This window comes from Pelodiscus sinensis, chromosome 7, assembly GCF_049634645.1.
Source record: "Pelodiscus sinensis isolate JC-2024 chromosome 7, ASM4963464v1, whole genome shotgun sequence".
Classification (NCBI taxonomy): domain Eukaryota; kingdom Metazoa; phylum Chordata; order Testudines; family Trionychidae; genus Pelodiscus; species Pelodiscus sinensis.
This window is the reverse complement of record NC_134717.1, coordinates 11,370,049-11,387,534: the sequence shown is the minus strand read 5'-3', so window position 1 is coordinate 11,387,534 and position 17,486 is coordinate 11,370,049. Positions and strand designations below refer to the sequence as shown.

The following is a 17,486-nucleotide window of genomic DNA, read 5'->3' as shown; positions in this document are numbered from 1 at the left end:
TTAATGCAGTCTTTTATTGAGCGATTCAGGTTTTGTTATATAATTTTTTTTTAAAATCAGGTTTTGACAATCACTGTAAAGAGGAAATCCTTTTGATGACCTGGTCTTAATACTTTGTACTCTGGATTTAATAATACTCTGTATTTCTATAATCCCTTCCAAACTGTTTTAGAAATGCTAAGGAATTAATTGCCCGATCCTGCTTGCCTTTCTCATGCAAGAAATCCCATCTATTTCTGTGGGAATACTTACATGAATATGAGTGGTAGGGTGAAGTCCCATGTAGTGTTCCCACTAATTTTTCATGTCAGTGTGTGGAATGAATTTTATGTGCACCAATATGGAGATGATGTGTGATACACCACCTTCATATTGGTGTACATAACAAAATTCATTCTGCACTAGTCAGTCCATGGCAGAGATGTGGCTGAAAGGTTCAGAATAAGGGGGGCTCCAGGTGAGGAGAGAGATGAGGACTGTGGCAGAAGTGTGGGCTCTGGGATGGGTCTGGGGACGAGGTGTTTGGGGTAAAGGAGGGTGCTCCAGGCTGGGACCAAAGGTTTAGAGTTTGGGAATAGGCTCAGGGCAGGAGGCTTGGGTGAGGATGCGGGGTCTGGGCAGGAGATAGGATGCAGCAGGGGGTTCAGGGTTGAGGTGTGGGGTCTAGGAGGGAGCTAGGATGATGGAACAAGCTGAGGGTTGGGTTATAGGGTCTGGGAAGGGAGCTCAGGGCTGGGGGCGAGGATTGTGGGGTCCTTACCATTTGGTAGGGAGAGGAACAGGTGGCCAGCGCTGCCCCACATTCACCTGCAGGCACTGCCCCCTGCAGCTCCCATTGGCTGCAGTACCAGTGGGGGTGGAGCCTTCAGGCGAGGGCACCATAGAGACAAAGCCTCCCGATGCTCATGTTGACGTGGCTGCAGCCGGGGAGTGGAACAGCAGTATACGGAGCCGCCTCCCAGACCTTCCCCCTCCAGGAAGGTCTGGCCCAGAACACAAAGGCTTTGTGGGCTGCAGCCCCGGGCTCTGGATTTAATCCGGCCCTGCTGCTGGGCCAGGTGGCATGCATTTCTTTCCCAGCCACCACTTCCCTGCCGGCCCTCCCAGAGAACTGCTGCAGCTGAGGGAGAGGCATGCTTCTCCGGCCCCCAGCAGAGAACTGCCACGCAGCCCTGAGCTCCTCTATGGGGTTTATTAGGCAGCTGCGTGGCTGTGCTGCCTAGAAGGAACCCTGGTCCCATGCCTACCTCGTCGCTGTTAGAGCTGGTCTAAGATTTTTGAATTTTGAAGATTTTTTAAGAGTATTCCAAGTCTTGACATAAAAAAGCGAGCGGGAGAGAGAACACTTCCGTGTTTTCATCATTTCTTCTCCCACCACGTTTCAGAATTCTGACACATTCACATTTTAAAAAATAAGGCGTGAAGACTTAAAAGTGTGCATGCAATTCCGCGTCCCCTCTCCCCTGCTGCTCTTGGTAATGTACTTCTTCCCCATATTACAAATGGAAAACGGAAATACAGAGAAGTACCTTTTGGCTATTTCATGTTTGGGTGCCCTACTTGAGACCCTTAGGCCTGCTTGCCAGAGGTGCTGAACACCCATAACCTCTGTTCCTCCTAAGCTGCAGGGCGGCATAGCTTAACAGGTGATTCATCAGCCCCGCCCAGTCAGAGGCTCAGGGCTCCATGCAGGGAGCTGACTGACTAGGCAGGGCTGATGAATCACCTGTGCCACACAGCTTAGAGGGAACACTGCCCATACCTCCAGTGAAGTCACTCTGCAACTCTGCAAAATCAGTTCATCTTAAGCTGGATACCTAAATTAAGTGGCCATTTTTGAAAAGTTGACCTGTCTGAGACCACATAGTAAGTTTGCAGCAGAGCCAGAAATACACATGGAAATTCTTGAATCCAAGCTCTGTGTTTTAACCATAAACCCCTCCTTCCAGCCTTTGTGTATTTCCCTGCTCAGCAATAACCACAAAAGAAATCTGAGTGACATTTGCCACCTAGCTTGTCTTACAATCGGGTGAAATTAACAAGCCCACGCTTCTGGGTCTGTTTTGCACTTGGATGGGTGTATAATTTATATTCCTGTTAATGAGAAGAACACATGCATCATGAAGAGCACTTCGAACCATGGGCAGAAAAGGGAGAGTTCTTAAAAGGGGTGAGAATCCCATGCTTTGTCCTATAAAAATGTGTTATATTGAGTTGTATGGCTGAGCACATGAAAATAGACAAAACCACAGTCACGCTCTCCACGCCAGGAATTAATCCCCCAAATGTTTTATTTCACAGTTAATATCTGCTCCACAAACCCTTGTCTGCATGATGGAAAATGCATTATTACTGGTGTTGTGGGGAAACATCTGTGCAAGTGTTCACCAGCCTGGCAAGGAGAAGACTGCAGTGAAGGTAAAGGATAATATGACAGCCCATGGCTCCTCCATCTTGTACCGGTGTTAGCATCAAATAAATCAGTCTGCATTGCCAGAATGATAGCAGTTTGTAGAAACAGGCCATGCTCCCAGTGGCTGAAGTTTTTGTATGGAACTCAGGAGACCTGTGTTCTGTTTCTGGCTCTGCCACTAGCCTGTTGGTGACCTTCGGCAAGTCCCTTCACCTCTGTATGGTTAGTGGGGATAATGAGGACCTCCTTTTTAAGGCACCTTGAGCTGTACCGATAAAATGATTGATAAGAGGAAGGTATTATTTTCAGGAGCTGACGCAAAATCTGTAAAACTACTGAATGAGAATAGAAAAGCTTTTTGCATTTATTCTCTCAGCACCAGAAGAATAATCAAGAACAGGATAAACAGCAATAAGTGGTAACAGTGCAGTGAGTCATACAGCAGTGCACAGAGGGTCCTGTGAATGAGCCAAATAAGCTTTTTCGGTTCTACTGTCAATGATTCCTGTACTTCTGTGATCGTATTAGTGGTTGTGTTTTCTCCCTTGTTTCAGATGTGGATGAATGTCTTTCTAACCCATGCCCAGCTTTCGCCATATGTAATAACACTCAGGGCTCCTATGTCTGCAAATGTCCTCTTGGATACCAGCTAGAAAAAAGAAAATGCAGTTTAGGTAAGAGAATTGTAAAAAAACAAAACAAAAAAAACCAACAACAACAACTTAGGGGAAAAAACCCAACACCCCTAAGGATCACACAAATTCTTTACTTTCAAATTCAGCTACCAATAACTAGTTTTCATAAGTTTAAGCACCTTTTATGTGTATACTGGTATGCAATCTAATGTATTCTGTGGTAAAATGTCTTGGGGAACAAATTCAGTGATATTTAAAGATTTCCTCCACTGTCTTAAAGCTGAAGAGACAACATGTTTCAAATAATGTCTACAGGCTTAACTGTATTTGAAGGACAGAAAATCCAGGGTTTTTTTTTTAATACATTCTAACAATCCAAAAGAATTCCACAAAATAGCTTAGATCCCACTCCTGCAAAGACTTAATTGCATTCCAGTAGAGCCATTGTATAATTTGACTTCAGCTAGACTAATCATGTGCATAAAGCTAAGTAACTGTGTAAGTCCTTGTAGGATCAAAGCCCTATTTTATAGCTTTCATTTAGGATATAACACACTTATATTCAGTACGCAAATTCCATCACCTCTATATGTGAGAAGACTCTGAATTTCATGATCTATTATAGAAGTGACTGTGTTTTACAAGACTTTATTATGAGCCAGGATGTGAAAGAATAACAAATGTGAAAATAATGCTGCTGAATCAGGCTGAGGTACCAATGAAGGGCATTTTAAAGATGGACTGCGCGGTTAGAAAATGATTTAATTTTTATTTTGAACTAAGAAGAGGGCAGATTATATAAACACTGTAAATCTGATTCACCTCTGATTATGCCAGTGTAAATCAGAAATAAGAGAAGTCACTGAGGTTTCTCTAGTGCAAAACTTCCTGTGAGAGGTGCACCCGTGTAGCCTGCAGGCGTGGGAAATGATTGGAGGTTTTAGTACATTACCAGCACCTGTATTTGTCTTTTCATAGAATCACAGGGTTGGAAGAGACCTCAGGAGGCCATCGAGTCCATCCCCCTGCTAAAAGCAGGACCAATCCTAACTTTAAATCATCCCAGCCAGGGTTTTGTAAGCCGGGCTTTTAAAACCTCTAGGGATGGAGATCCACCACCTCCCTAGGTAACCCATTCCAGTCCTTCACCACCCTCCTAATGAAACAGTTTTTCCTAATATCTAACCTAGACCTCCCCCAGTTTGGATGAGATTTGAATTTGGATGAGATATATAAAAGACGAAGCTATGATCCCTCATTTTCACTGCCACGCTCATGATATTTAAAAGAAGATTTAGAGATAGAATCCCTGCTGTTCTGACCACATTCCAAATTGGGTTCTTAATGTCTGCCTCCTAGGATTGATCAAGCCTCCTGGCCCCGCCCCTTCTGCCCAAGGCTCCGCTCCTTCTGGGGCCACTTCAGAAATGTGTGAGTGGGCCCCCCTGCAAAAATTATTGCCCACCCCTGCCCTAGCAGAATATTGCTCCACTCCCAGCCAAGCTTCAGCCAAGCCTGTTGACCCCATCACAAGTTTACACTTGGGTCACATTTTCAAGCTTTTCTCTACACTGAGGAGCGCTAGAAAAGTTTCTTTTATATAAAAGAGGAAGCTGAGAGTCTTACTTAGTCACATACCTCCAGTATCTGAGGCTTTAAGAAAACCATAGAATACGGTGAAACATACAAGCAAATGACAAGTGCTGACCATGCTGAAGTTACTCAGATCAGAAATAGACTACTGTAATTAAGATTACTGGAAGACTCCCTTAAGAAACGAATCCCACCCTCTTTAACGTGTCCTGCACTAACCATGTTTTTGTGTCCCTCCTTTGGGAGTCTCTGTCACCCTTTGCACTCCTTATTTGGACTATGGCAGGTTGCGTGGTATGCTGCTTTCTCTAAGCCATTTGGGGCACGACAGCATAAGAAGGATTTAGACAAATAATAATAATAATAAAAAAGGGAAAACCAGGAAGGTCAAAATACATAATGCAAAAAATGGAAGATTAGAAATGGAATGAGCAAAATATTTTAAAAAAAAGATTTGGTAGAGGCATGTGGTGGGGAGGCAGATAATCTCTCTGTCTCTATTAGGACATTTATATTGCTACTCTGAAGGTTTTGATAAATGATAGACCAAGATTATGTAGGACAAGAATTATTGCACCTAGCAGCGAAATCCAGTTACTCTATGGTTGAATGCAGACTGATTAACAGCAAGTAGTACCATTGCAGAGCAGGTTAGGGTAGGAAATAAAAGACAAAAACCAATTCTCTCTTCAATTTAAGCTACAGGAGTATTCAATTAGATACATATAACTATCTGAGCTAAGATTTAGCTAGGACTAGGGATGTTAATTTAGATTAATTAACTAATCGAATAGTAGTCGATGGGATTTCCATCAACTATTCTATTAGTCCATAAGGGCACCGCCACCTTTGAACTGTAGCAAGAGCCACATTTCGAAAGGAAGGCCTGCAGGAAGCTCAGGCACTTGTACATTTCAAAAGCAGAATCGCAGCAGAAGCGGCACAAACAGACACTGCTTCAGTCACTGCTTGCGCCATTTCCACTGTGCCTCTACCTCCCCTGCTCCCCACAGAGATGGTATGGAAAGAGGCACCAAGGGGTCGGGGACGACGACTAGTCACATCACTTGTTGACTAGTCGCTTACATCCCTAGCTAGGACATGGGCTAACATACCACTTCTTGTGAAGAATCCCATGGGATCTTTGCTTTATTAGTGGTAAACTCATTCATAGGTTTCCCACTGCTATGGCACTTGTAGTTTCGAACCAAGCTAAACCCTGTCTAGCTCATGAGACATGGTAAGATGTCAGTTGAGGCAGCATTCCTTGTAAGCTGTGTGCTTGTGCAGTCACATAGTAGAAATTCAAATGTCACCCAGCTGACTAGTAGAGCACCCACAGTTAGGTTTTGTGTTGCTGCTGGCGGAGCACATTCACACATGCCTATGTGCACAGAAAGTTTATTCTGCACGTGGATGGAAAAAAATTGCACATGGATGGAAAAGGTGAGAAGGAACATTGGCTTGGGGTATCAAAGCTGCATGTATTGTAGCTAACAGGCTTTGTTTTTAATTTTAGTAAAAACATTTGTTGGTGAACTTCTATTGAAACTGAACACGACTCATGGGAAGTATTCTGAACTCCGTGTAATTGAAGATGAAATAATAACAATGGTAAGTGTCTTCTCTGGAACATTGTAACTTATGTAAGACTTTAACATGGCAGTGTGGTCACATCACCAGCTCTGAGAGAGAGCTCTCCCAGCGCTCTAGGTAAACCATCTCTATGAGGGGAGAAGCTAACAGCACTGGCAGCCTCTTTACACTGGTACTTAGCAGCTCTGTAACTTGCTGGTTTGTGTGTGTGTTTTTCACATCTCTGAGCAAGAAAGGTAGGGTATGTCTACCTAGCAGCGTTATTTTGGAATAACTGATGTTATTCTGAAATAACAAAGAGCATGTCTACACTACAAGCCTTTATTTTGAAATAAAGTCAAGTTGGAGGACTTGTTACTCCGACTCCTGTAACCCTAATTTTATGAGGAGTAAGGGAAGTCAAAGGAAGAGTGTTTTTTCTTCGACTTCCTGCTGTGTAGACCACGCCAAAAGCTGAGTTAAGCTATTTCAACTTCAGCTACATAATTGACATACCTGAAGTTACATAGCTTAATTCGACTTTAGCCCTGCTGTGTAGACATACCCTTACAGAGCAGTAACTTGCCAGTGTAGACAAGCCCTAACTGTCAGGGTAGTTAAGTGCTGCAATAAATTGCCTAGGGAGGTTGTGGAATTTCCATTGTTGGAGACTTTTAAGAGAAAGTTAGACAAACACCTGTCAGAGATGGTCTAAATGGTGCTTCGTCCTGCCATGACTGCAGGGTCCTGAACTTAGAAGACCTCTTGTGGTTCCTTCCATTGCTACAATTCTATGATTCTGTTGTGATTCCAGTGCTTCACACCAGAATTTGTGTTTGTGTGGGAAGAAAAAATGAATCTGCTCCTTGGGGCAAGATTTGTCTTTCCATTCTGTTTGTGTGGCACCTCGCTCAGTGGTGTCCTCTCGTCTATGTCCGGAGCTCCTGGTTGCTGTGGCAATACAAATAAATGATAAGAAAGCTGCATTCACAGAACAGCTCACATAGGGGTAACATTGGATAATCTGCATGTAGCTGAAAAATACTGGCTGGTGTTCATGCTGTTCCAATCTAAGTTTCCCACCTAAGGAACCGTTGTGGTTTACCCACCTGGAGAGCCAAGTTCCACCAGTGAGAGATGGAACAAGAAAGGGTCACCTCAGCTCTTCCTTCATGCCCATGGATGGGCGGTATTAGGTGTGGAACTTGAATCATTAGCTCCTGTTTTTCTTCCTTGGCTTGAAGATTGACTTGCCTAGGCAGGAGCTAAGGATGGGTGTTTAGGCTGATATGTATATTCAAAGACCTGTGTATTTTTTAAATCTTAGTTCAGCCTGCAATACATTAAAATCTCAATGGAGAGGCCCCGATTCAAGGAGGCTGAGCGAGGTAAACAGAGGTAGTATAGTGACACAGATGACCATGTAATGTAGAAAGTGCACAAAGCTGATGAAGTTTATTCTGACTAGGCTTTGAATGCCTATTGGCTAGCATTAAGTGCCCGCCCCCTCGTGGTTTGTTTATATATTGCCGTTTCCAATTTCAAGGTTCTGAAGAGCTTTTTTTGCAGGTTCTGAAGCAAACCAATAAAAGCAGGGCCAGTAATGCTGGGTTCCCATAGTTTCACCATAAATTCCAACCTGGTGCTGATGTTGCATGGAAAAATAACCGTGGCTATGACTACGCGATGAGTTTGGTTTGCAATTCCCCCTGCTTCCATGCATGTTCTCCACGACTCTCGTCAAGCTAGCACAAATGTCACTAGGAGTTTAGCTGTGGGAGCTCGGGCAGCAGTGGCATGGCATAGGCATGCCAGACATGTCCCCACCAGTTTCCGGTGGGTTTATTCTCGACACAGCCAAACCATGCCTCCGCGACTCTTACCGTGGCTACCCAGGTATTAAAACATGCATAGTTCAATACAAGCTACTGTGAGTTTGTGTGTGCAAGCAGGGAAATCACACTCCTAGCTCATAGTGGAGTCCTCCAGTCATAATACCAGGGATAGTTCTCTTGCCTACCGTCTATTCGTATTTATCTTTGCACGAGTTAGGTCAGCTTTTGAGCAGACTAAGGTCACAGCAGTTCCCTGTGCTTCTTAACCAAGCAAAAAGGCTTGTCTGGTGACACAGCCAAAGCAGCAGGAAGATGGAATTTCACTCACCATGATATTGATTAAACAGACTCATGAGAAATGAAAATAAATGACTGATTATGAGGCTCTTTCCTTGCGTATGGCATTCAGGGGGAGGCGCCTTTGAAGATGAGCACTGTTCTGAATACAGCCTTCTGCAGGCCTCTTTCCCCATTGCTTCGCTGGATGATCTTTCCCCTTTGTGCTTACTGCACAGCAGGCTCCGGACAGATGTTCATTTTTATAAACCATAAGACTTTGCTCATACCATTGTGTAGCTTTGGACAACTTCATTCTTCCTGTGCTGACAAGACAAAGGCCTCTCTGTCTTGCTGAAACAACAGGCTGTTGCAAAGGTTAAAAGAATCCTGTTTAATAGAATGGCCATTCTTTCCTGCAGCTGAACATGTCTCTTTCAACGCTACCTGGCTATTACAACTCAGAAGTTAAAGCTATAAGGTAAGGCATATAATAAATGTTTTTGCTGGGGATAGGGGAAAGCCAGCCTCCTTGATCTGAACAGCCTCAAAACTTTGGGGAAGTTCACCTCTGGATTCAAACTTTACAGCTGATAAAATAGATGCAATGTTGGAACTGGGAGCAAAGAACACTTCAGTGCTCTGCTACTGACTTGCTTTGTGGCCTTGGCCAAGTCACTTACCGCCTGATTTGCACAAATGCTGACCCCAGTTCCCAGTGAAGTCAGTGACACCTGTTTTCAAAATCAAGTCATTAATATTAAAGGCCTAAATTTGCCCCTGAAAAATATGAGTATCTTCTTTCATTGGCTTTGTTATGAATTATTTGAATCCCACCTGAGACAGAATTAGGTTTAAATGTATGTATTTGTCCTATCTGTAAAGTGGGGATAATATAGGGCAGGGTTGTTATGGGGACTGCTAATGTTTGGACAGTCTGTTCAATATACGTAGAGAATGTTGTGTGCAATCTATGTATTACTGGTATTAATAAGAGCAATCAGTGAAATAAAATGCAAAACAATGATGCATAGGTATATTTTTGGCAGGGAGTCCAATTCTGTCCGAGTTTCAGTTCAAGCTACCTTCTCTTTGATATCCAATGCGACATTCGCTACCATTGTGAGCAGTGTAAAAAGCTACATTAGAGCTTGCAAAACTCCTGCTGAAACCTGCCAGTTCATTTCCAGCTTTATGCTGCTCCACCGAGGTAAATAACGTCTGGATTGATCGTAACCAATGTGAAAAGTAATCCGCATTTTGTTTGTTTATTCTTAAAGTGACTGTAGCTTTCTGAAAAGTCTTTCAAATGTTTATCTCATTTAGTTGGAAGTCATCTTAAAGCCCCCTCACCAAAACAAGATTCTGAATTTTAAATTTTATCTTACACCCATGTGTGAGAAATCTACCTCTTTGTGGAAACATTACATGGGCAAAAGACATTACGCAGCACAGAATTACAATCACTGTGCATGGTCCTTTCATCTTTAGGGTACAACATTGAACTCAATCCAGATTAAAAAACAGGAGACTTATTCTAATCACATGGTTTGAACCAATCAAAATTATCCCAGTGCAGGGCTTATGCTGCTAAAAAGGGGTAAGGTGACAGCTAGTGAGGTTTATAGTGAGACAAGACCTTCCAGCCAATTTGATTTGAGCATTTATTGGCTGCTATAGTTAACCTCTACATTCTGGAGGTTGGGTTTTTCTTGATGCCAGATTCCAGCGGGGATGCAAATATCCATGGATATCTGCAAATGTGCAGGGTTCTCAATACAAAATTTGTATCCGCATTCATATGAGTTGTGAATATCCACAGATATGAAGTGGATAGCCAGAGATTTGTAGGGCTCTGCTAATATCTGTGTTCAAATATTGACCCTCATAGTAAGTAAATTATATATTTAGTGTAGATATGGGCAAAAATCTCATCCAGGTTATCAGATCGCCAAAGCTGGGACGGGTTAGATGCAGGATTTCAGTTCATGCCCATTACATTATTCTTTGTTGTTTGCATTGTGGTGGTGGCTTGGAACCACAAACTTAATACCAGAACCCCATTGTGTTGCATACTATACAATCACATGGCAAAAAAGAGTTCTGTTTTATATGTATTGGCCGATCAGTGTTTGTGGTGTTTGTATGTGCGTGGTGTTTATATGTGTCATGTGATTGAACAGTACTCAAAAATATGGACAGCTATAGAATTCAGATCCTGGTTTTGGTTCCTACCCATCCCTATGTGTTTGGGCCAATTTCTGCTGGAGGGACTGCAGCATCAGGTCCTGTGTGTGGTTTTATCTCAAAAGGGAACAAATATTATTAAAGAAAACAGAGAAAATATTACCTGGCCCAGTGTGATATATGGGGAAAGCTGCCGATCAGCACGCATAACCGTGTATTTACAAGGATGTGCTGATATTGTTGATGTCTTTATGGTAGTTGATGGCTTGTGTAAACAGAAGGACCCTGAATGCGACAGAGAAACTTCAGAATGTTCCGACTCGGATGGCATTGCAGTCTGCCAGTGCAAGAGTGGCTACTTTAAATACAACAAGATGGATCATTCCTGCAGAGGTGTGGTTCTTTTCACAGCCAGATTTGCTTTGGTGCTTGCTTAATATGATGTTTCCTGTTGAAATGATTTTCACACTTGTGTTTTTTGTATTTCTTTGCTTGCTAAGCAGCTCGGAGCTATGAATAAATAGTAACAGCTTAGATTTCTTCTTTTTGGATATGGGGCTTTACAGTAGAAGTAGAAGATATTCCCTCTCACTACAGGAATCATAATATTATCACTTTCTGGAGCATGCTGAGCAAGTCCAAAAGATCCAGTGTAAAAGAGACGAGGGGTTGGAATGTCTGAGGCAAAAGTTCAGTGGCGTAGTGCATCAATAACATAGCACACTTATTTGTGTTTCCCCTTTGTCTGCACTCCAGAGGAAGTAAAGATAATTGTTTTAAATTCACAAGCTGTATTTATGTATCCTTAGTATTTTGAAATGACTGAGTAGCTGAGAGGGAGTGGACATTTATTTTATCATAAAAAGGATCATAATGGATATTTAAATACAAGAGCAAATTTCTCCTAACAGAGCCGTTTCACCGGATTTTAAATAAACTGTGGCCTCTTTTGCTCTGGCAGTGGTCAAACTAAATATACATAGGTTGAGGGAGCCCGCTGGCCCTGATTTTGAGGGTTATAGTGCACTCTTTGTTTCTGACAGTGACTGCAACTTGCTAGATGCTGTATAAATGTGTGGGAAGAGTGTCCCTGCTCCAAAGAGCTCACAGTCTACAAAAGGTCACACAGACAGAGAGGGAAAGAGGGTATGCAGTAGCCAGTTGGTTTGTTTTGATAATATTACAATCTGTAGGAGATCTTTGGGAGCCTTGGATGGGGACCCAGGAGTCCTAGGGTCCAACCCTGGCTCAGCCATTCTGACTATGCCTCTGTTTCCCGGCACAGCCTTTGTTTGCAAGCTCTTAGGGCTTGTCTGTATTTATCAGAAGATTGATGCTCTGGAGGTCAACCTGCTGGTGTTCAATTTAGCTGGTCTAGTATAGACCCATCGAACACCAAGGGCAGCTCCCTCTGTCATCCGGTACTCCTTCTTTTGTGCGGAGTAAGGGACACTGACGGGAGCATTTGTTCTTGTCGGCCTCCTGCAGTGTGGAGGCTGCCACAACTTGGCTTAAGGCAAGCCAACTCCACCTACACATTTCGCATAACTGAAGTTATGTACCTTAAGCTGACCTTCCAGGTCCATTATAGACCTGGCCTTAGAGACCAGTATAGCTCTTGTAATATTTGTATGCAACGCGTAGCACAAAAAGCCCCAATCTCAGTGGGGATCTACAAGTGCTCTTGTAAAACAAATGAACCCTTTGTGAGTGTATACATGTGTGTGAGTGGGTGCATGTATATAGGGGGTATTTTTGTTAAGATACGTTGACTGTTCCCAGATAGTGCTTAATCTTGCCATCCTTAGCTGGCTAGGTTCTTGTCGACAGCACAATAAAAACACTGTATCAAATCACACTAAACAATTCTAATCAAGTCTGCAGTGGCTTTGAGGTAAGCTTAAAACCCTCTAATCTGCCTTCGCTGAAGAATGTGTGATACTGTTTCCCTGCTTAGCTCTGGTACCTGGAATGGGATCAAGATCAGCAGCAGCATTGGCATCTGACAGGAACAAAGGGGAGGAGATGGGATGTGTGAAACCCACAGAAATTAACATCTAGTTTTTATTTCAATAGGTTCCTGTCAGAGAAAATAGCGTTCCTTTTCTTCTTCTGAGAATAGAGGAAGGTAGATGTCAGAGATGATGAAGAGCTTGCTCGTGTGTGAGTGTGAGTGAGTGAGTGAGAGAGTGAGAGACAATAAGGATGGTCCAGTGGTTAAGGTGTTAGGCTGGGCCTTGGGAGAGCTAAGTTTAGTTTCTTGCTCCGCCAGAGGCTTCCTGTATGACCTTGGTCAAGGCACTTCATCTCCCTGTGCCTCAGCTTCCCACCTGCAAAATGGGGGTAATGAAACCTCTCTCTCCCCTATCTGTGCTCAAATAGTATGGTAATGGGGGCTTTATAAGTACCTCAGATGGGATGGGATCATTCTGTTCTCATTCCATCTGTAATATAAATAGGTTACTTTATTGGTCAAGGGACTCTCAGCAGAGCAATACCAGATGCTCCATCACCTTGGCTATGATAAAATGAGCAGGACAGTCAGGTGCCACACATTTTAGACATCTCCATGAGCTTGCAAATGGCGCAGGTGAAATTTGCATTAGGGCAGTTGGCCTTTAACATAGCACTGTGCTGAGGGGAACTTTACCTCCATGTGTCAAGAGCTGGAGGCAGAATGGGGTGCCATCTTCTGTAGTGACCTGCCTGAAGTGAGAGTGGGGCAAGATCTTTAAAAAGAGGTCTTGATTTGAGCCTGGATTTTCAAGTGCTCAGTAGTGGGGGCCAGATTTGTGACACAGCTGTGTTACCAATTAGTCCCGGTTGTATGATCCACACTTTCAAAAGGACTCAGCAGCCAGCAGCTCCCAATTTGACATTTACATTTTGCCATTTTTTTTCTCCTCGAAGAGTGCCAGACACAAGGTGCTGAGCTCTTAGAAACAAGCCCCTTCCACTGGTGCATAGGAAAGGGACTGAGGGGTCTGAAAAACTGGCCCTGAGTGTGGGTGCTGAAAATGTAGCCTGTAGCATGTTCAGTGCTCACTAGTGGTAATTCTAATTACAGTGTTTGTCTCTTCCTGTGGGAAGTGCCTATTGTGCGGTGTCACCTGGAATCCTTACAGGAAGGTGGGTGTGACTTGGTGAGCAAAAAAGGCCTGGTGAATGGTCAGCAGCAAACCTCCAGCTTCCCGACAAAAAGCTAACGCACACTTGTGGGAAATCTGCTGCCTGGACCACAATGGTAATCCCGGCTCCACAAACATCTAGTATAGTGAGGTTTAAGGTGCGGATTTCAAAGGTGCCTAAAAGAGCTTGAAAATCTCAGCCTAAATATAATTTGAACGTACTTCCATTCATCTCCAGGTAGCCCTGTCCCCATCCTTTACTGGACTGCAAACCTGCAGGGTGGATGAAAAAAATGCCACTACAGGCACGCCGTGTTGGCTTCTACAGGTTGCATTTTTCTCAGTAAAATTGAGGACCCCTGTGTGAGCAGAGAGAAAGTTCTGAGCCCTTCCTCCCATCCAAGGACCCGCAGGCGTTTAGTGGGTGAGGGAGCTCAACCTGGACAAAAAGAAATCCTGAGTGAAAAGTCAAGAGGACTGGAGTTGAAAATTCTGTTTGGCTGCAGGTCTCTGTAGTTTGTAATAGCCCCCCCTTTCCACCATGTGAGATTCATAGCATAGGCATTGTTTGACTTCTGTATTTGGTGGGCGGCCCCAGTCAGGTGAAGGTCCAATTCCAAGGTTTGTGGCTTGGTTTGTCCCCCTTATCCCCGCCGCCTTCTCCAAAGAAAAGCATGTTTAGATTTCAGAATAGCCAGTAATAGTTAAAAGCATGGAGAGGGGAGTGTCAGGGTGAGCTCTCTCCGAAGCACATTCAAAGGAACTGGGGAAAGGTGTGGGAGGGAAGCAGCATAGCAGGAAAGGGAGAGCAAATGGGTAGCGAAAGGGAAATAGAAGCAAAGTTCTGCAGCTCTGCATTACATTTAAAGAACCCTAGGAACACAGAATTGGTGCATTCAGGACCTGTTCCTGCCCTCTACATGATAGTTTTCCTATCAATGTACCTGGATAATTTTTTTTGCACAAAGTGGTGGGTGCACTAACTGCTCACCCGTGCAACTGCATCCCTGTGGGTGAAGGACTGGCATCAGGTTGGACCACAAAATCGGCCATTACTTCCCCACTCCCCAAGTAGCAGAAGAGTGCTAAGGCTGTGTAAGCTATGCTAATCATTAGGTTGCAATCACCCTTGTGGCGCATAGCTTGGGAGATAGGGTTCCCCCAACATAGGGTTCCGTATGAACAAATCTAGTTCCGTATGAACAAATCGCTCAATCTCTGCTCTTCTGCTGACTCCTCACTATTGTTACAAGTCAGATGTACACATATAATTTTGTATTTACCTGCATGATGCCTAGGTATCTGGTTAACTGAGACACTTATCACTTGTCCTCCTACTTGAGGACTCTTCCTTGATTTTATAAAAATAATAAATCTAATATAAAGAATTGGATGGACTGACTTAATTATGAATGATGATTGGCAACTAAATATCCAAAAAATTACAGTTGCGAGATAATGAAAAATGGTTTAAAAAAACCAGAGCGGCATAAAAGGAAAATGGAAGCAGCATTACAAATAATATAAATAGCAAATGGAAAAAATGGAAAGTTGATAGCAATGAAAATAATTGGTAAAGGAAGGAAAAGGATGCAAGGAGAAATCTAAGGCCAGAGAGCTAAGTACAATAGGAGGCAGTTTAAGTATTTCAGGAATTATGAAGCCCTAATAGTGGAATTGGACCATTATTAGATAGAAATGATAGAACTGTTGAGCAGAAAAGACTGGGGTATTCAGTAAATAGCTCTATTCTAGGGAAAATCAAATAATGTATTCATATCACGGGATGAAATACTTTTCATTCCAACTGCCCCTTTTTTCTTCAACCCATCAGTGACTCTGGAGGGGGATCTTCATTTTAGCAGACAAAATATAACAAAAGTCAATTGCTGAAAATTGCAACTAAACAAATTTAGATAAAAACTGAATTAGATGCATTTTAGATTAAAATGACCTTTAATGAGTAACACAATTTTGAACAGTCAGCGTAAGTAACTATTGGAAATATTTTCCAGTGGTTGTAGTGGAGTCTCCATCACTGAAAATTTTAAAATCAAGATTGGAGGTGTCCTCTAGTAAAACCACAACCATTGGATTGGAAATAGAAATTAATTCAGGGAACTCTTATAGCCTGTGCTATGCAGGAAGCCAGAGAAGATGATCACAGTGGTCTCTTCTGGCCTTTAAATTGATGAAACTTTCAATTACTATTAGTGTTAGGGGACCCCTCTGCTACAGAATTCTCCTGGTGTACTGTGATGATGTTGCCAACACATCTTAAATGGGTACCAATTAATGTCACATCATTTCATTTTTTTCCTTGTCAGCTATCTGGATACAGAGAGACAGCTTGGTGAACAGAGTTATAATCATCTGGTTATACAAGAACTTTAAAGGCATTCCATAGGTTGCAAACAGCATACAAAAATCACAGAGCTAGGAGACAAAAGTTTTGTCAGTTGTTTTGCTGTGGTTTGACAGTAGCCTTCATTAGTCAGCAGTGTTTAACAATATGTAGACTTTTCCTAAAGCATAGCTTGGAGTCTTATTACAGATTTCACATGCTTTCTATTCTGCTTTAAGGTGGAAATCCTAATTACAAAGTGTGGGCCCAGAGGTTTAACATCTGCACAAGAGGCCAAAGCTGTGTGATTAGATCGATCATATCACGGTGGGCCAGTGTAATGTCAGAGCACAAGAAAATGATACATTTGGACTCGTTGAAATGCTCTGCTTTGATAGAATCAAAAAATGGTTCTGCTTCTGACTTTGGAAAATATATAGACACTTCAAAAACTCTTTTCACAATAAAAAGCTTCATTTCCAATATTTTAAAAACAAGATGTCATTGAAATTGACATGTTCCCACAGAAAGTTTTGATTTCAGTGAAAATCCATAAAACATATAACATGTTCCATAAAAAAAATGTGTACCGTCTCAAATTATGGTCTGAGGTGCCAATCCAGCAATGCATTTAAGCACTCAGGTGGTCCCATTGAAGGTGGGGGGAGGGGTAACAATGAAGTAAGTCCAGCACCCCAGTGCCAGGACAGGTGCTCCCATTTGGCCAATTAAGAGGGCAGAGCAGCACATGGGTGCTATAAAGGGTCACAGAGGCCTAGTGAGAGAGGGACAGAGACTGGAGGAGGTCTTTGGGAAAAACAACAGAGCTGTCTGCAGGCCCTCCTTGGAGAGAAGGAGAAATTATCAGCAAGCCCATGAAGGAGCTAGCCTGCTGACTTTGCAAGAGCTGAAGCCAGGGCCAGAAGGCTGAAAAGAGCTGAGGGCTAGAGAGCCAGTGGAGGGGTTAATCGGGCAGCATTCCTGAGCCAGAAAGCCATGGCTAGAGAAGGCTGGAGAGAAATGAAGGCTCAGGGCAACTGAGGGAAGATACCTGCTGGCTCTCACAGCTGGAGAGCTGAAGCCAGAGGGCCAAAAGGCTGGGAATGAGGTGTCGTGAGGGATGCTGGAGCCATACAGGGCAGGGGTCTGGCAAGGAATGGTGGTGCTGTAGCAGAGCAACGGTAAAATAACACTTGGGCTCTATTCAATGTACACTCTGGACTGTGGTTGTGGGACTTGATTGGGACTTGTTATGGGTTAGATGCATGAGACTTTTTAAATAAATGAACCCCAGAAGGGGTATGCAGAAAAACTGTTTGGGAATCTGAAGGAGGGAAACTGAGGGAGGAGTGCTTGTTATGCCTTGGCCTGTCACCAGAGGGCGCTGCAAACAGACACTGCCCTAAGACAAGGCTAGTTTTGTGCATAAAGTCAACCAAGGGCCAAACTGATAGCAATTGGAGGGTGTGATCTGGTCACTGAGTTCCTATTATTGTCTAT

The 17,486-nt window shown here is 43.2% G+C and overlaps 1 protein-coding gene across 6 annotated transcripts in view; it reads left to right on the top strand.

Annotated features, from left to right (window-relative positions):
• The window catches only part of HEG1 (heart development protein with EGF like domains 1), a 99,299-nt gene that overhangs the window by 66,950 nt on the left and 14,863 nt on the right, over nucleotides 1–17,486 (top strand). For 5 of the 6 annotated variants that reach the window (XM_075933177.1, XM_075933176.1, XM_075933173.1 and 2 more), the window contains 6 exons: nucleotides 2,302–2,418; nucleotides 2,968–3,087; nucleotides 6,161–6,255; nucleotides 8,750–8,808; nucleotides 9,377–9,537; nucleotides 10,773–10,907. In XM_075933177.1, the coding sequence (XP_075789292.1) occupies nucleotides 2,302–2,418; nucleotides 2,968–3,087; nucleotides 6,161–6,255; nucleotides 8,750–8,808; nucleotides 9,377–9,537; nucleotides 10,773–10,907 (687 nt within the window). The remainder of the gene's footprint in view (nucleotides 1–2,301; nucleotides 2,419–2,967; nucleotides 3,088–6,160; nucleotides 6,256–8,749; nucleotides 8,809–9,376; nucleotides 9,538–10,772; nucleotides 10,908–17,486) is intronic. The other variant, XM_075933174.1, reaches the window with a different exon arrangement.